Below are 19,411 nucleotides of genomic sequence, written 5' to 3'. Positions count from 1 at the left end.
TCTCTTTGGATGAACAACCCTGATTATTCGCACTATCCAATTGAATGTTTAAAGTGTTCGGACTGAATTTGAACTCTTATTTCAGACTCAGAGGTCAGAGTGTTACCACTGAGTCAAGAGTGAAAGGTTGCTTCCGTGAGAACAGAAATGAAATCTGTATCAATGTATCATCTTGTATCAATGACTTAACTGTAACCAGTAACGTTAGCTTTTAGCAGCAGGCAATAGACAAATGCAGTTACGAGGGGAGAAATCTTCTGACCACTGCCATAGTTTAATTGAGATGCCAGCAAAACGATTTTAGCAATCAGTCACTGAAAGCTCTTTCCCTTTGACAAACAAGAGATTTGCAACAAATGGGCACTAACAGGCAGCCCCCTTCCTCTCCCAGCCGGGGTGTGGTGGTTGGGGGGGGGCTGTGACATTCTCCTTCCCGAGGGTCATAGACAGACCCTCACCTCTTCAGGGGTGGGGAGTGACAGATCAATCCTAGACCTGGGGGGTGGGGACTGTGAAAGACAGACCCTATACCCAGGGAGGTGGGGGGGCGACAGGCACCCTGTCCCGGGGGAAGGGGGGGCACCTACAGACTACTGGTCCCCGGTGGGGGTGGGGTGTGTGTGACAGACAGACCCTAGCTCCCGGACTGGGGGTCACATAGAGACCCTAGCCCCTAAGAGGTGACAGATCAGAGATCAGAACATGGCCCCACATTGTGGGGGGGGGGGGGGGGGGGGGAAGCAAAGACAGAACCTGGCCCCTACGGGGTGACATAGACCCTGATCCTGGAGTGCGGGGGTGGGGCATGTCACAGAGAGACCCTGACCCCTGGGTGGTGACAAATCAACCCTAGACCCTGACGGTGGGATGCGAGTGACAGACAGACTGTAGCTCCCGGACTGGGGGAGTCACAGAGAGACCCTAACCCCCAGGAGGTGACAGATCAGGCCAGAGCCCCACACACCACACACCTTAGCCATCAGGGGTGAGGTGGGGGGGTCACAGGCAGACCCTGGCCCGGGGGAGGGGGGTCAGATACAGACCCTGGCCCCGGGGGTGGGGGGTCAGAGACAGACCCTGGCCCCGGGGGTGGGGGTCAGAGCCAGACCCTGGCCCCGGGGGTGGGGGGGTCAGAGACAGACCCTGGCCCCGGGGGTGGGGGGTGCTGACGACCCGGCTCCGGCGCTCACCTTGTAATAAAACACGGCCTCCTTGAAGCGGCCGCTCTGATCGTTCCTCACCGCCACCTGGGCAAACCTGACGGCGTCCTGCTCCAGGGCACTCGGGTCCATGGTGGTAGTGCCACCCCTCTATCCCGGGGACACGGTGACTGAGAGAAACACCGTCCTCCGCCGCCACCCGCCCGCCTCCCGCCCGCCTCCCGGGGTCACAGCAACTGCTTCCACTTCCGGTTGACCCCTGGAGAGGGGATGGGGGATGGTGATGAGCAGAGACTCTTTCCTCATTGGCTGGTGCAGGGTGGCAAGGCTGTTCCCAAATTAGGAATGAAAAACATTTACTATTTTAAAGGAAGGGAGCAGTCGACAAAATGAAACCGAAATTAGGCATGTTCACCTCAGTAAGGGCTGTTGGGGTGCAGTGGTAGTATCCCAGCCCCTGGGTCAGGAGGTTCAAGTCCCACTAGAGATGTGTAGCAGCATTGCTGAACAGGTTGATTAGAAAATATCCAATGGTGTTGTTGACAAAAAGGGCATGTGAATAAACCACAAAGTGCAAGTTCTTTTTCCCAGTTTAGGGGAATCCAAAAATTACAGGGCAAAGGTGGGGTGGGGGAAAGATTTAAAAGGGACCCAATGGGTAACTTTTTCTTGCAGAGCATGTGTGTGTATGGAATGAGCTGCCAGAGGAAGTGCTGGAGGCAGGTACAATTACAACATTTAAAAGACATCTGGACGGGTACATGAATAGGAAGGGTTGAGCGAGATATGGACCAAATACTGGGAAATGGGACTAGATTTATTTAGGATTTCCAGTCGTCATGGGCAAGTTGGACCAAAGGGTCTGTTTCTGTGCTGTACATCTGTATGACTCTTATGACTCCAATCCAGGTTGATACTAGTGACAGGTGCAGTTCTGATTGCTGCAGTCGAAGGCACTTCAAGTGTATGGATATGTTTAAACCAACCAGATATGTCACGACACACCTCTAGCAAAGGTAGGATTATGATCTCAGGCTTTCTGGTGTGGAGGAAGGGACACACCATCTACATGTACTACTACCGTTCCACAAGAATCCTCCCAGCCATTCTATAAGATTTTAAACTAAAGCACTGCCTGCCTGTCCATTCGATAGTTCTGCATTCTGGCTGGAATTATTCCTGGATCCTGGGTCTTATGATGTTTTAACCATGTGGTGCATGATTGTGATATCTTGTCACACGATTGACTTCTTCGGATGTTATTGTATTTACCTTAAAGCAGGTGGGTCCCCTGCTGTGCTTTTGTTCTGTGAGTAGCAGAATGCCAGTCATCAAAAAATTATGAAAACAACTAAGGGTGGAATAGCAGAAATGTGCCGATATTTAATTCCACCACTAATGTCTGTTAATTGACTGAAACCAGTTGTAATGCAGGTTTCTCATGCACAACAGTAGTATAATAATCTGACAATAGGCTAATTGCAATAGATGTAAGCACTAATATCCTCCTTGTAAGTTTAAGCTGCTTATATTCACTCTGAAATCCCCGCCCTTACGGTAAACTCCTATTTCATTTGTTTCTTATGTACCACATTTACCACATGTGGTTAAGGAATACTGTGATTTAATAACTCACAATTCAAGAATCTGCCTCTTGTCTTCCACTTGTTTTTACAGTTGAGAATGCTTGAATTCTGTACCCTATTTCCAGAAAGAAATGCATAATTTTCAAAAGTGAAAATTGCTTTTTACTTTTTTTTTAAACAGTTAAGGTAAAAGCACCATAATCCTACTGGACCACAGGGCTGCTCCCTCACTGGAGAGAAGCATTTAACATGAGGATCACCATGCCTCAGATGAGGGGATAGGTTGAGAAGGTGAGTCCTTCATGATAACCTGACCTGGTGTGGGAATTGAACCCAGTCCTTCATGATAACCTGACCTGGTGTGGGAATTGGTGTCACTCAGTATTGCAAACCAGCCGTTGAGCCAATTAAGTGAACTGACCCCCCCCCTCTTCAACAGTAAGGTATTCAGGTTTCACCTAGCCTTTCAATGATTGCTCCTCTTTCAGTACTTCTTCCACTCATGAACTTGTTTCTGCAGCTCATGGTTTTGCAGGAAGTTTTATTGCCTGCCTCCACCTTTCTTAAGCTGCTTGTGCCCAAAACCCTAGTCCCCTTCTTGACAACAATATATGTTTATACAGAGGCTGTATGCAGTAAAACAAAAGCAAAATGTTTGATAGCAGTATTATTAAACTTACATGGCACTGAATTATATGAAGACATATTAGGAATATGTCCAAAAGCCTTGATCAAAGTGGTAAGTTTTAAGTAGTGACTTAAAGAAGGAGTGTGAGAAGAAGGAGTGTGAGATTGCGTGGTAGACAGGTTTTCAGAGGGAATTGCACAGAACAGTGTCTTGATCTCTTAAGACCTGAGTGATGCAAAACAGTAATGCCCAAAATGAAGTAGTGCCCAAGTTGGAGGGTTAGAAGGCTAGGCAAGGTTACAGATGTAGGAAAGAGTGAAATTGTGAAGTGATTTGAAAACAATGAGAATTTGAAAATCAAGGCACTGTCAGATTGGGAGCTATCAGGTCAGCAAGCACCAGTGTGATAGCTGAACTACATTTGCTGTGAGTTAGGAAACAGGCACAATTGGTATGGCTGTACTCAAGTTTATACCTCCCTCCCCTTCCTAGACCTCTCCATCTTCATCCCCGAGGACCAACTCAACACTGACATTTTCTACAAACCCACTGACTCCCACAGCTACCTGGATTACACCTCCTCCCACCCTACCTCCTGCAAAAATGCTATCCTGTATTCCCAATTCCTCCGCTTCTGCCGCATCTGCTCTCAGGAGGGCCTGTTCCACCACCGAACACACCAGATGGCCTCCTCTTTTAAAGACCAAAATTAAGTCATTCCTGATGGAGGGGTCCGGCCCGAAATGTTGATTTTCCTGCTCCTTGGATGCTGCCTGACCTGCTGGTGCTTTTCCAGCAACACACTTTCAACTCTGTACTCAAGTTTATGTAGAGTGAAAGATGGGAAGATGACCTCTACAACAATGTGATAGCCGAATCCAAAAATAACAAAGGAATGTATGAACAAAGTTTCAGAGCAGAATTCCTGAGGCAACCATAAAGTTGTGTGAGTTCCCAGTGGCATCCTCTCCCCAGACCTTCCATCTCCAATTCTCCAACCTCTGGCTGCATCTACTAACTCCCAGTTTTCATCTTTCCCAAGCTCTCATTCCTTAATCTCCCTATCTCACTTCTCTGGACTTTTGAGGCCCCTGATGCTGCTCCAAATTAATTGTCACATTCTCTCATGACCTCCAAATTCTGAAGATGTGCAATTCCCATGACCTATAATTTCAGACTCCCCAATAATGCTTTCTCTCAGCTCTGCAATGGTTCGGCAAGAGAGGGTGGTCTGCAAGCAAATCAAAACTCACATACTATGCTTGTGGCTGGGGGACTTTAACACAAAAGTTGGGAATCAGGTTGTGTTTAATGGCAAACATGTCTTAATCGTCATAGTGTTGACAAGTTGAATGAAAATGGGCAGCAGCTTCCGGAATTTTGTGCGCAACATAGACTCTGTATCACCAGCACCATCTTCCAGTGCAGACATGAGAACAAAGTGTCATCTTTTGAACACTGACAATGACTTGACTGGATAATCACCAGAACCTGTAATCTGTCTAGCATTGTTTACAGTTGCATATATCGCAGTGCAGATTGTGATAATGATCACTTGTTTGTCACAGAAAATGCACAAGTCTATCTACAATGTCATTCTATGCATCAACCTTTCATACACAGATGATGATGACAAATTATGGAAATCTCAGGCCACTCCTTCCTTGTGGGGTCAAATCAGGGAATGTTAATGAAGTATAGAGATCTCTTGCAGTCATCTACAAAGCTGCTGTAACTGCATTTGGTAAAGAAAGGGAAACAGGCACATAAATTTGTTCATGACTCAAATTTCAGAAATGGCTACTGTCATTGAATGCATCTCATTTGGCTTACAATCTGTCTTTTAATCATAAAACACATCACAGTTCCATGTTAGTCAAGGCAGTTTTGCAGAAGGTACTGTGCCTACAGGATAACTGCACAGAGACAAGTATCCCTTCCCCAAGTCACCCTTTATTTATTTGGGCGCAGTACACTAGCTATGGCTAGCCAACTGGGAGTCAGTCCCCTGAACTGAGGAGATTCTAATTGCTATTTTTTTTTCTTTTTTAAAAAATAAATTTATTTCTGTTCCACCACCAGGAAAATCACCGATGTGGCTTTAAGGCAATCCACATATTTGTTCAGGACTGTATCACTTACTCAAGTCATGGGACCTGACCTTGAATCAACCTCGTCTTGTACCCACTGGTTCTGGCACCAAGCTTCATCCCCTGAATTAAATTCTCTCTCTCTCACTTACAGGAGGCATGTGGCCGGTGTTGGTATTCCTGTTGCTATTTCAACCCCTCTCCCCCCACAGGCCTGGGAACATCAGTTTTAACCTGGTGCAGAGTCTTTTCCCCATCAGCAACTCCACTGGAGCTATCCCGGTTGTTGTGTGCGAAATGGTCCTATAATTAAACAGGAACCAGGACAATTTGGTATCAGGTGATGCGGTAGGCTGCTTCTTTAACCCTACCTTCAATATTCGGACTGCTCTATCCACTAGGCCATGAGACGACAGATGGTATGGGAGCTGTCCTAATGTGCCAAATGCCATTGGACCTGAGGAAATATTCGAATTTCCTGCTGGTAAATAACATCCCATTGTTCATAACCCCTACTTCTGGGAGTCTGTGTATCGCGAACGATGCTCGCAGCTTCACAGTCATCAACTTTTAGTTTGCTGAATGAACTTTATGCATGTTCAACCACTTTGAATGGCCTTCTACAATGACCAGGAACATTGAGCCCATGAAAGGACCAGCAGTCGATATGCAGTCAAGTCCAGGGTTTACTCGTCCGATCCCACAATGTGGTGTCAGTTTCTGTGCGTGTTGGTACTCTAGGCCCTGCCCCACCAATATAGATATGTTGGCATCCAACCCTGACAACCAGAATTAGCTTCTTGCTAGCATTTTCATCTTGAAAACCCTTGGACGATCCTAGTAGAATTCAGCCAGTATCTGGCGGTGACCTTTACACAGAACAATCACCACAGTAATATTGCCATCCTGTACGGTGATCTAGTCTCGCTAGGTCCAGAAAGGTTTCAAACGTGGTTGCGATAGCCCTTCTGTCTCCCCCATCACCACCAGCTGCTCTTCTAACTTCAACCTGTAAGCAGCTGTTCCATTTTTTTAAACTGTATTTTAGGGGAGTTTGCTTAGTGGGACTGTTGTGTATATTCAGAACATCATAATTAAGTCTAGTTTGGATAAACCGAGTTCTATAGGTGTTCTTTATTCTGTTCTTCGTGGTTAATTATGTAATTTTGTGAATAAATTTTTATCTGTTTTAAAACCTGTTAGTCAACCTCTCTAGCTTACTCCGGGTAATTTTCACTGTAGACTTAGCAAAACAAATTGCAAAGTTATGGTCTGGGCTGCCTGCTTAAGAATGTTTTGAGTGGTCTGGCCTAGTCTATAACACTGTAATCTGTCATAAATGGGCTTGGTGAAGAGATCTTATTACCTGAGCTCCAAAAGGCCATCGACTGTCCAGTAACAAGGAAGTGTCATCTCTTGTCAAACATCCAAGTCTTCCTGCTGCTCTGCTGGAGAAAAGTCTCTGACCCTGCTGGAGAAGTGTAACATAAACATTATGTTGTCCAAGAGTGGTGGCAACCAAGGGGATTTCACTCCTCAATATGACTGATGGTCAGAGTCATTCTAATGAGGATCCATTGACTAGCCCACAGAATATACCCAGAGACGCAATGTGATTTAAAAGCAGGCAGATGCATGGCGGACAATGTCTTCTCCCAGTAAGAGAAATACTGACAGCATCAAAATCACTATCTTGATATTATAGATCTCTGTTCCTTCCACTCCAACAGTGACCATATTTAAAGTATTTAATCGATTGCAGAGAACACTCAGACAGCCTCAAAATTAAAAGGTGCAATATGAATGTAAATTATTTCTTACTTTGAGAAAAACTGCCAGGATATTTGTTGTGGCATGTTTGAGTTATATGATACAAGAAAAGCGGACCTACATGGGTTTGCAATCCTCCAATCAGCCAAAGTCAAACGAACATATTTATGTTTTTCCTGTTTCATGCAACTCCAAAAGAAGCTCATGTATATACACACGCACAGCAATCTGCTGTGACAATCCACTTTGCTAAAGTTCTGTGGAAACAGATTGTGCACACAAATTGGATCATTTCCACACAGCTTTCACTGGGTTGTCAAATAATGGTGCTTTCACCCAAAACTGTGTTTGGAAAGGAATGGAATCTGTGCCGTGCATTTGGCAATCCTCAATGTACTGTCTGCTGTTGCCCTAACAGCTTGTCTTTAGTTTATTAATCAAGTACAATTTATTTGATTAATGGCAACTAATGTCTACTTAAATGAGAAAGTGCAGTTGTGTATCTTCAGTGATGTTTTCAAATGTCTGGAGACAATTACATCTCAACTCAGATTAGAAATGAAGGAAATACAGCAAACAAACCAGGAAGCAAAGGTCAATAAGTTTAGGGGAACTAAGACACCAGCAAATATCATAAATCCTTGAGGGTAATTGTAACACTCCAGGATGGGCAGGGCAATTTAGATTGGCAAACAGCTTGCAAGTTTCACATCCAGATTTAATTGTCTTTATTGGGGCTGCCTGCCTCAGAATTTAGCTGTATTCAGTGTGAACTTCTGCAGACTGACTATCAGGCAGTTGAAGACAGGCCAGAATGGCTGTATCCAATCAGTCAGTGCCTTTCCAACACTGATTGCCGTCGAAAGGACTAAGAATACTTTCTCTTGGCCCACAATGAAAAGCTGTTGCCCTGTGTTTTATTTTAGAGTTCCGATCCTTGCTACCTTCTTAGCTGAACCTCTGAACTGTTTGTACCGATTGTTACTTCCCAACTACCATATACTCCACAACCACCTGATGAAGGAGCAGCGCTCCAAAAACTAGTGCTTCCAAATAAACCTGTTGGACTATAACCTGGGCGAAAGTGAAGACTGCAGATGCTAGAGATTAGACTCAAGATTAGAGTGGTGCTGGAAATGCATAGCAAGTCTTATGATCCTGCTCCACAGCTACCTGATGAAGGAACAGCGATCCGAAAGCTAATACTTCCAAATAAACCTGTTGGACAAAACCTTGTGTTGTGTGATTTTTAACTTTGCTTCCCAGTGGAATCTATATTTGTCAGGTCTGACTAATGTCTAGCCTGCACTTGCTTTTGTACTTTTTCACAAAACCTGAAGTGAAAGCTTTACCACTAAATGCCCTTTTGTTTTTCCTTTATTAATCTTTCCATGTGTTTGTCTGCAATTTATTTGATTATTCAGCTGCTGCAGCTACAGCCTTTTATATAGTTGCAAAGTCTTTAAAGCTGCCAGTGTCAGTACTGATCCTAAGTCCATTGAAATTCTTTGCTACTGAGCCCACCAGAATTCCCACGTTACCGTTATGTGGAAGTGCCTGTGTTGAACTGGGGTGGACAAAGTTAAAAATCACACGACACTATGTTATAGTTGCATGCATGACGATGTTTTCTTTTGAATTTAAATCATGTGCCTTATGACCCTGCTCCACAGCTACCTGATGAAGGAACAGCGATCCGAAAGCTAGTACTTCCAAATAAACCTGTTGGACAAAACCTGGTGTTGTGTGATTTTACACTTTAATGTATTATTGAGAAACGATGCCTATCACTGTTACCACGTTGTGTTTGTAGTGACACCAACTACCACCAGCTTGTGGCCGAGATAGTTTGTAACTATCCAATATCCTTGACTGGCTTTAACGATTTACTTAGATTATAGTGGTGGAAGAGAACCACGAGTAAATCTTAATGATAACAGGGTGTTTTCCTTATTAAGATATGGTTTCTTGCCTGATCAGAATTAAGGTACAAGTTACATTTGTAAATTAAACATTGTAATTCAGTCAATGAGAAGATGAATTTATACATCTTCCTGCTACAGATACTAAGATATTCTGCTTTTCCCCACTCAAGTCCTTATGATATCATCAGATTGGATGGAACTTAATGCAGTCTCTGACATTAATGCTCATAGAACAATTACCTTACACAACAACTTCTACGTAATTAAACCCCTGCAATCGTTTGAGCTATTCACCCCCCAATATGAACACACCAAAAGTCTCCAGCCTCTCTGACCCTTCACATCCCCGCCACCATTCCTCCCCTGTTGCCCTGTAGACGTTGGGGCTAGAGAAGTAACAACACAGAAACTAGTAATTTACCACAAGGAGTTTATGGACCTCATGAGGTTTTTCCAGGTTACTTCACCTAAATCAATCACTTTACCTTTATATTCCTTTCTACTCACATACTCATCTAGTTTTCCCTCAAAGCTTGATAAAACTGGACTAATAGACACAAAACAAAGAGAAACAAACCCACAATAATCCCACATCGAACAGAGACCGAATAGAGGTAATACAAGTCACAAGTAGAGGCTAAATACTCTAGAACTACAAAGCAAATATCTGTCAGACCGTAATCCAAACTTGGTGTGTGATAACATTATAGCTTGAAGAGGTGTATTTTGACCTTTTTTTTCTGAAGGGAGTTTTTGAGCCAGAAGTAGTGAGTTGTCTCTTTGGCGCTAATAAAGTAAACAGCTTGTGACACCCTGTTTTTCCTTGAAGTTAGAACAATAGAAGCAGCAGGAATGGGTGGAGTCAGGTTACCAGAGAACCAGGGTTTTAATTTAGTTTTCAGTTGGGGTTTTGAAATTGGTTGTGGAAGCTGCTATACATCTCTCTTGGCTACAGCAAACAGCTTGAACTCTCTCTCTCTGCCCGCATTTTATCTTGGTGTTCTTTTCTCTTGGACTGCAGGAATACTGCATATGAGACAATCTATTTTACTGAATTTGTCTTTGGCAAGGGTGTGTTTATGTTTGGGGGATGTTACTAGCTTGGGACAGGGTTTCTGTTTCTGTTTAGTAGTTAAATCTATTATTCTGTTAAGTTTTCCAGTAAAAATATACTAATTCTTGGTTCTTTCTTTGTATTTTAAGTGTATAATTCTTAATTGTAAGAATAAAGTGAGTTTACTTAAGAGCCTAGTTATTTGACCACAATTGAAGTGCACCTGGAACACTGTGTCTTACACTTGCCTGTAAGTGAGAGAAAAGTTAGGGTCTAGGTGAATCTTTGATATATTTTGAGGAGGTTTGCTCTGGTCTATAACAGGTGGCATGAGGAGTCGGATGCTGGAAAACATTTTGGGGCATATTTCAACATAATTAAAATTTTTGCAATGCTACTCATTATATTAAACATTAAACTTCACTGATGATATGATCTGTCCAAATTTTGTTACATTGCAATAGTTGACCAATAAATAAGTAATGTGTGAGGATAACACTTGATTCTTTGATCTAAAAGTTGGTGTGCCTATTTCTTGGACACAGTAGTCACAATTTTGTCTATGTCTGTTGAGATTGAAGTGGGAACGTGCAAACCTGATGTATTCACCTTGTTTGAACAATTGCAACATCTGGCCATGTCGACTCTGTGCTGCTTCTTAACTCATAATATTTCCAGCTTCTTTTGTTCTCAAAAGGCAAACATAGAAAACGTTGTTCACAGATCACCTGGGGCAGCCAGCCTGTCCTTTTTTATTTATAGATATTTTTATTGAAAATTTAACATGTTTTTACAAGTTTACAAATAAAAAAAACCCCAAGTATAAACACTGACATACAATTAAATCTTAAGCAAATAATAACCCAAATCTATCAAACAGAAAAAAGAGATATCGAGGAAAAAAAAACTCAACTAACTACAAATCTAACCTACAACTAACCAGAGTGTATAATTAAATATCTTACATTATTCAGGAAAAAAAACGACGGATAACACAGAAACTGAGTAGTGAAATACATGTTTGGGTTGCGTTAACATCAGATCATAACAAAACCTGCATTCGTGCAGGATTCCTCTCCCAAGGGGCCCCGGACCAGCCAGGTTCGCCATCTCAATTAAATAAAAGCCCTTGTTAGGATGGCCGAAATATCTGTATTTGTGTAATTCAAGAAGGGCTGCCATATTTTATGGAATAATTTGGTTTTTTGGTGCACCATATTTATAAGGAAGTCAAGAGGAATATATTCCATGATTATTCTGTGTCAATTCGAAAGTCCAGGGGGGCCCTCAGCCACCCAGTTTACAAAAATATTTTTCCTTGCACAGAAAGAGAGAATGGAAAATAATCTCTTCCCGTACATTTCCAGGGAGAGTAAGTTCGAAAAGCCCAAAAGGAGAGATACTGGATCCACTCTAATTTCCGTTCCTAAGATTTTTGTCAGAGCACTTGGTACTTTAGTCCAATATCTACGGATCTTATGTCAGGTCCATAAGCAATGCACAAGAGTGCCCACCTCTATTTTACATTTGGTACACATTGGAGATGCTCCTGCCTTAAATTTTGCCAATTGGTCCGGTGCTATATGGGCCCTATGAAGTATCTTCAACTGAATGGCCTGAGTTCTGTTGCAGATGGAGATTTTTCTGGCATTTTCCCAAATGTCATTCCACATTTCTATAGAGATTTCCAGCCCCAAATACTGATCTATGTTTTAAGCAGATTGTCCATATCTTCCGATACTTCATCATGTAATAAATGATAAATACCCCCATTGGCCATAACACTCTGCGTTCTCTGTCTGATTTGTAAAGACTATCTAATAGCATAGTCTTCTTCTGTATGTAATCTCGAATTTGGAAGTATCGAAAGAGATCACCATTAGGTAATCCAAATTTCTGATGCAGCTGTTCAAAAGACGTCAGGACTCCTTCTTTAAACAGATCTCCTAAACAGGAGATACCCCTGGATCTCCAGAGTTTGAAAGTGGCATCTGTAAGCCCCGGTTGAAACTCCCATGCTCCTACTATCAGAGTATAGGGGGATGTTTTATGTGAATTGCCTTCATTTTGCTGCATTATATTCCAAGCTTTAATTGTATTTAGTATTATAGGGTTTTTACAGTGATCTGTGATGATTTTCCTCTTGTCTGAAAATAAGAGGTTAATAAGTGGGCATTTTACTTGAGAAGCCTCGATGTCCAGCCAGATTGATTGCGAGTCAGACAAGACCCAATCGGCTATCTAGCTTAATAAGGAACTTAACTGATATTTCCTAAAATCTGGAAAATCTAGTCCTCCCCATGCCTGTGGAAGCTGTAGCTTCTTCAGCTTAATGAGGGGCCATCTATGATTCCACATGAAGGAACCCAGCCAGCCATACTATTTGCGTAGTGCCAATTTCGGCAGCATCATTGGAAGCATTCTCATAGGGTATAGGAGACGGGACAGGACATTCATTTTAATTAGTGCTATTCTGCCTAACCAGGAATTTGGAAGGTCTCCCCATCGCTGGAGGGTCCTGCCTTATCCTCTCCAGTAAATGCACAAAATTAGCCTTGTACAACTGGCCTAATACTGGGGTGATTAAAAATGCCTAAATATAAGAGACCCTCCAGGGACCACCAAAAGGGAAAGTGGGACCCGTCCAATAGGTAGGATATACTAGCAAGGCCACCCATTGGCATAGCCTCCAATTTTGAAAAATTAATTTTATAGCCTGAAAATACACTAAATGTATTAATACTTCGATTAAACGAGGCACGGACATCAGGGGGTTACTGAGAAATAGAAGAACATCATCTGCATAAAGGCTAATTTTATGTTTACCTGTACCAATCCTTGGGGCTGTTATATTAGGGTCAGCCCATATAGCTTCTGCTAGTGGCTCAATTATTAGCGTAAATAGCAATGGCAAGAGAGGACATCCCTGACGGCAGCCCCTATCCACACTGAAGCTATCCAAGCCTAATCCATTGGTAATCACAACTGCTTTGGGATCATTATACAGTGTTGAGACCCATTTGGTAAACACCTTTCCAACGCCAAACCTTTCCAATGTCTAAAACAGATATGACCATTCAACCCTGTTGAATGCCTTTTCTGCGTCTAATGATACTACTACTCCTGGTATCTTTCCCTGATGACAGGCTTGAATCACATTCAAAACCCTTCTGACATTATTGGATGATCTACGGCCCTTACTAAACCCCATCTGATCCTCCTTTATGATGTATGGCAATACCCTTTCTAGCCTCAATGCTAATGTTTTAGAAAGGATTTTAAAATCTACATTTAGCAAGGATATTGGTCTGTATGACACACAATCTTCTGGGTCCTTTCCTTTTTTGACAATAAGAGAGATATTTGCCTCTTTCAGCAAAGGCGGGAGACAGCCCTGACTGTATGAGTAGTTATATATGTCCATAAGTGGACCAGCTAATATTCCTATAAATTCTTTATAGAATTCAGCTTGAAAGCCATCTGGGCCAGGTGCCTTACCGCTCTGAAGTTTGCCTGATTGCGTCAAGTATTTCTTAGCTTGTTAAGGGAACATTCAGGACCAATACAGGTTCCGGAGTTAGGCCTGGAAAGGTCAGGTTTTTAAAAAATGACTGCATCCTCCGAGCTCTATCTTCGCAATCCTGTGATTTATATAAATCAAAATAAAATTTTCTAAAGATTGCGTTAATCCTTTTATGATCATGAGTCAGAGTACCTGCACTTTCCTTGATAGATGTGATAGTTTGAGGGGCCTTTTTTATCTTTGCGAGAAACGCTAAGTATCTACCAGGTTTGTCGCCAAATTCATATAACCTTTGTTTTGCAAATAATATTTCCCTCTTAGCCATTTGGATAAGCGTGGTATTCAGAGCTGTCCTAAGGGCCGTAATCCTTTGTAATTTGATAATAGAACATCTGTCAGGGTCTGCTGTTTCAGCTGCTTTTAAGCGAGCTTCGAGCAGACGCTGTTGTTCTCCCTTTAATTTTTTCTGGGTCACTGAATATGAAATTATCAAACCTCACGCGTAAACTTTGATGGTCTCCCACATCATTGATGGGTTGCTAGCCGTACCTGAATTAATTTCTGAAAAAGTTTTAAATTCTTGAGAGAAGTACTTTACAAATTTATTATCTTTCATCAGAAAGGAATCCATACGCCAATGCTGGGGGGATGTCTCATCATTGTTCCTCGCCTTGATTTCCATATATACAGCAGCGTGATCAGAAATTGTTATACTACCTATTTTACAGGATGATATGGAATTTTAAAAAATCGAGTGGGCAACAAACATATCAATTCTGGTATGACATTTATGTGGATTGGAGTAAAAAGAAAAATCTCCATGCATCTAATAGTCCTAGTTCTTTGTTCAAATCCACCAATTGTCTGGATCGGGGGGATACTCCTGCAGTACGCTTGGGAATCCTATCTATTTCCGGATCCATAATACACTTAAAATCTTCCCCCTATAATTGTATGACGAGCACCGAGAGCCATCAATTTTGAGAAGGTTTCCATTATAAACTTAAAAGGATGTGCCGAGGGACAATACAGATTTAAGATCCCATATTCCTCTCCATTTATAAGAGCTTTAATCAGAATATATCGTCCAGATTCGTCTTTTATCTGATTTAGGATTTTGAAAGGAAGATTCTTCCAAATAAGGATAACAACTCCCCTACTTTTTGAACTGAAGGAAGAAAAGAAGGCCTGATCAAATCCACCCTGTCTTAATTTCAAGTGTTCTTTATCCAACAAGTGTGTCTCCTGTAGGAGAGCTAAATCAACCCTGTCTTTCTTGAGGTTTGATAATATTTTCTTCCTTTTGATTGGTGAATTACTTCCCTTGACATTTCAGGTGCACCATTTAACCGACTGATTAACCATAATCGTCCGGGCAAGTCCGAGACCTCACGGGAGAAGAAACCCTATTGAGAACATCCCGAACATAGAGCATATAAAATTCACAAAAATAAAGGCTCTTTAATACAGTCACATCAACATAATAAAAAACTATTTCTAAATAAAAAAAAATGTATTTTCATGGAGATTTTCCCCCTTGTTCCCAGGGGCATCACTTCCTTTCCAAAAGCCCATCGTATCCTCTCCCAACCAGTGCCCCACCCTTGACCCAGGCACCCCATGATAGGATTAAGAAAATTCAAATATTCTACAGAGCTAGAGTTATTTGGTAATGTTAATACCATGTATGAACATAGATAACTATAAAATTACAGTCTCAACAAATAATAATTAAATATAGTAATACAAAATAACAGGGAAAAACAACCCCACTCCTAAAGACAGAAATAAAATAGGATAAGGTAACCACCTCCCCCCACCTACATTAACTAGACCCTCTGGCCTATATGTATATAAAAAAGGGGGCAGAATATCGCTAAGTGAAGAACAAATAAAAAAACCCTCTCCCCACTCCCCGGAGATAATATTAAACAGTAAGGTAATAAAAGGGATAATAAAAGGGGGTAAACCTGGGTGGGGGAGGGCAAAACAACATCAATTAACTCTTACAATTTATCTAAGAGAGTCCAAAAATTCCTTGGCCTTCTCTGGCCATCCGAAGCTGTACATGCACCCTTCATGGCTAAACCATAGCGTTGCTGGGTAGCACAAGGAGTACTGATTGTTTAAGTCCCTTAAACGCTTCTTCGCTTCATTAAACGCCTTCCTCTTTCGGACCAAAGCTGGAGAAGATTCCTGGAATAACATAATCTTGGATCCTTTATAATCATGGCTTGGGGATCTTTCCCAAGATTTCTGGAAGCTTCTAAGAGCACCTACCTCTCCTTGTAGCTCTGCAGCCAGAACAGGACCGGGCGGGGGCGCTGGTTCGAGCCGGGCCCGTGTATTGCAACCCAGTAGGCCCATTCCACCCTTACCTGGCCTGATCCAGCCTCCAGATTTAAAAGCTGTGGAAGCCACTGCTCGAGGAACGCTGTAGGCTGGCCTTCCTCTTCCCGTTCGGGAAGGCCCAGCAAACAAATATTTTTTCTCTAACTTCCGGACTCGCTGTTCGAGAGTCCGGACCCAATCCACGGCCGATTCTGCTGTAGTCTCGGAGTTCGCGGCCTTTAGCTCCGCCCCTCCGACTTGGCACTCGATTTCTTCGATGTCTCGGTCGTGCTTTTGTAGTGCGGCCGAGAGTGAATTCCATCTGCTCCGGGACTCTTCGATAAAGGCTCAATCTTCGCATCAAGTTTGGAAATTATTTCCACGTGGCTCGCCACCGTAGGTAAGTCCCCCAGGGCAGCTGAGTATGCCTCAGCTGCAGCTGGGGAGGGTGGGGGAGGGGTTCCTGCCTGCTGAGAACTGCGGGCTCTCTTCCCTTTAGTCATTTTTACAGGAGACTAGACTGTTTAAATTCAGTACTGAGCAACTAATTACATTAAGTAAAAACTATTTTAAATGATTTGGTGAGTGTGGTGGAGGCAGGTGGCCCATTTTGTCCAAGTCTTGGGAGGAGCACTATAGACTCAGACTTGCTGGGTCGCCGCCATCTTGGCTCCCCCAGCCTGTCCTTCTTAAAGATAGGCTGTGTCTCCAAAAAATACATTCCACCAAAGAAGATTACTCTGAATCTGAGACATTTTAAAAATGAACCATTGGGGGGGGGGGGGGGGGGGGAGGGAGAGAGAGAGAGAGAGAAAGGTTTGAGCAGTGATGGAGGGTGATATTAATAGAGGTATTAATAATGGATGTAGTTGGGACTAGGGATACCATTGTCTTATGTGTGACTAGGGGCCCTTCAAGGAGGGAATGGTAGCAGGCAGCCAGGGAAGTTAATTCCTTGATTCTAGTGTCCAATGATGTTGTGGAGAAGGTCAACATCAGTGAATATGGGGAGGCAATGGCTGAATGGGATTATCACTGGACAATTAATTCAGAGACCCAGATAATGTTCTAGGAACCCAGGTGAAATTTGATTTCAATTTTTAAAAAAACTGGAATTATGTGTCTGAAGATGACCATGAAACCATTGTTGATCATTAGGAACAGCCTCTCTGGTTTGCTAACTTTAGGGAAGGAAACTGCCATACTTACATGACCTGGCCTTCATGTGACTCCTGACCCACACTAATGTGGTTGACTCTTAACTGCCTTCTGCGCAATTAGGAAAGGGCAATGATTGCGCCATCATCCCATGAATGAATAAAAAGAAAATTGCCATATCACAGCTTCTACTTCCACATTACCAAGCTCTCACATTACTCAATCCACCATAGCTCCATCACATTCAATCCTCACTCAGAATTCACGTTTTAACATTGTGATAGTTCATCTCATCATCACACACCTGCCAATCTCATACCCACCCTGAATAAATCAATTGTTGAAGATGAATAAAAACATTGTCCCAACACGTAAGGTCTGAAAATGGACCATGATTTTAGATACTGTCCTTGAGCACAGGACACAACATGAGACTCTGACATCGTGGGCTCAAAACATTAACTGTCCACAGATGCTACTAAAACTGTTGAGTGTTTGCAGACACTTTTGTTTTTTTTTATTACCAATATAATTGTTAATGACAAAAATGATCACATGTGAACGCAAACTGTTTGTGCATTGTGTAATGTTTGTTGTCAATGTGCAAAACTGTCCAGTGTACAAAAAGCTGAAATGATGTGCAGGTCCGAAGATGTGCAAGTTTGGTGAATTGGCCATTTGAAATTGCCCATAGTGTTCAGGGATACGCAAGTAAGCTGTATTAGTCAGGGGTAAATGTAGAGTAATAGGGTAGGGGAATGGATCTGGGTGGGTTACTCTTTGGAGGGTCAGTGTGGATTTCTTGAGTCAAATGTCCTGTTTCCACACTGTAGGGATTCTATGATAGAACTTAGGCAATTGCTACTCCAGAAGCCTACTGTCTATTATCAACAAAGTGCTGGAAGAGGTTGTTGACAATGCTATCAAGTGATACTTACAAAGTAATATCCTGCACACGGGCACTCAGTTTCTGTTCTGCTAGGGCCACTCTACTCCTGAGTTCACTAAGACCTTGGTCCAAACCTGGATAAAAGAAATGATTCCGGAGATTTTGAGAGTATCTGTTCTTGACATCAAGGCAGCGTTTGATCAAATATGGGATCAACGAGCTCCAGTAAAACTGGATGCAGTGGGAATGAGAGGGAAAGGTCTTCATTGATGGAGTTATATTTAACTCAGTGGAAAATAGTTGTAGTTATTGGAAGTCACTTGCCTCAGTCCCGGTACATCACTGCAGGAGTTCTTCAGGTTCGTGCGCTAAGCTCAACCATTGAGCTTCATTGCTTACCTTCTCTCCATCATAAGGTCAGAAATGGTGATGTTTACTGATGTTTGCACAATGCTTAGCTCCAACTGCAACTTCCCAGATACTGAAGCTATCCACATCCATACTCAGAAAGACTTGGACAACATCCAGGATTGGGCTCATAAATGGCAAGTAGTATTCACAGCATGCAAGTGCCAGGAAATGGCCATCTCCCTTTGATGTTCAATGACAATACCATCATTGAATCCCCCATTATCACCATATTCTGGATTATAATTGACCAGAGACTGGAGTGGACCAGCTATATAAACGTGTTGCCTACAAGGGCAAGTCAAAGGCTAATAATTCAGGAGTGTGAATGAAAACTCTCTAATTGCCTGGATGAGTGTAGCTCCAACAACACTTATGAAGCACAATACCAGTCAGGTCAAAGAATCCATTTGATTAGCAATCCATTCACCATCTATGACATTGACTCCATTGACATCAGTGTGTGTCATTTGTCAGATGCACGGCAATAATGTACCCATACTCCTTAGTACCTTCCAAACCCACAATCTAGAAGGACAAAGGCGGCATATGCATAAGAATACCATAACATGCAACTGCTCTTCTAACTCACCCAGCATCCTGTTATGGAATTATATTGCCGTTCCCTCACTGTTGTGGGATTAATATTCTGAAAGCCCCTTCCTAACAGTTTTGTGGATGGGGTTGCACCCCCCACAGACTGCAGCATTTCTAGAAGCATCTTAAGAGCAATTAGAGATGGGCAATAAGTCCTTGCCTAGCCACATTCCATATGAATAAGGAAAAATAATCCCACTTTTATGAATCTCTGCACACATATTTCACCCATAATCTCAAAATCCTTCATGTCTTTTAATAGCTTGTGTGGCTATTAAATTGTGTGGCAATA

General features: G+C 42.5%; 1 protein-coding gene and 1 long non-coding RNA gene across 4 annotated transcripts in view; one reads left to right on the top strand and one right to left on the bottom strand.

The window, feature by feature from the left end:
- The window catches only part of capn7 (calpain 7), a 52,106-nt gene extending 50,739 nt beyond the window's left edge, over window positions 1-1,367 (bottom strand). For both annotated transcript variants that reach the window (XM_043719266.1, XM_043719267.1), the window contains exon 1: window positions 1,191-1,367. In XM_043719266.1, the coding sequence (XP_043575201.1) occupies window positions 1,191-1,292 (102 nt within the window). In that variant the 5' untranslated portion in view covers window positions 1,293-1,367. The remainder of the gene's footprint in view (window positions 1-1,190) is intronic.
- Window positions 1,368-1,993: 626 nt separating this feature from the next.
- LOC122564291 lies at window positions 1,994-6,505 on the top strand. 2 transcript variants are annotated; one of them, XR_006315861.1, is made up of 3 exons: window positions 1,994-2,176; window positions 2,928-3,037; window positions 5,619-6,505. It is a non-coding gene; the product is annotated as an uncharacterized LOC122564291 (long non-coding RNA). The 2 variants fall into 2 exon arrangements; XR_006315862.1 differs by having other exon boundaries at window positions 1,994-2,442.
- The last annotated feature ends 12,906 nt before the right edge of the window (window positions 6,506-19,411 follow it).

Source organism: Chiloscyllium plagiosum, chromosome 29 (genome assembly GCF_004010195.1).
Source record: "Chiloscyllium plagiosum isolate BGI_BamShark_2017 chromosome 29, ASM401019v2, whole genome shotgun sequence".
In the NCBI taxonomy this organism is placed as follows: Eukaryota; Metazoa; Chordata; class Chondrichthyes; order Orectolobiformes; family Hemiscylliidae; genus Chiloscyllium; species Chiloscyllium plagiosum.
This window is presented reverse-complemented; position numbering and strand designations above follow the sequence as displayed.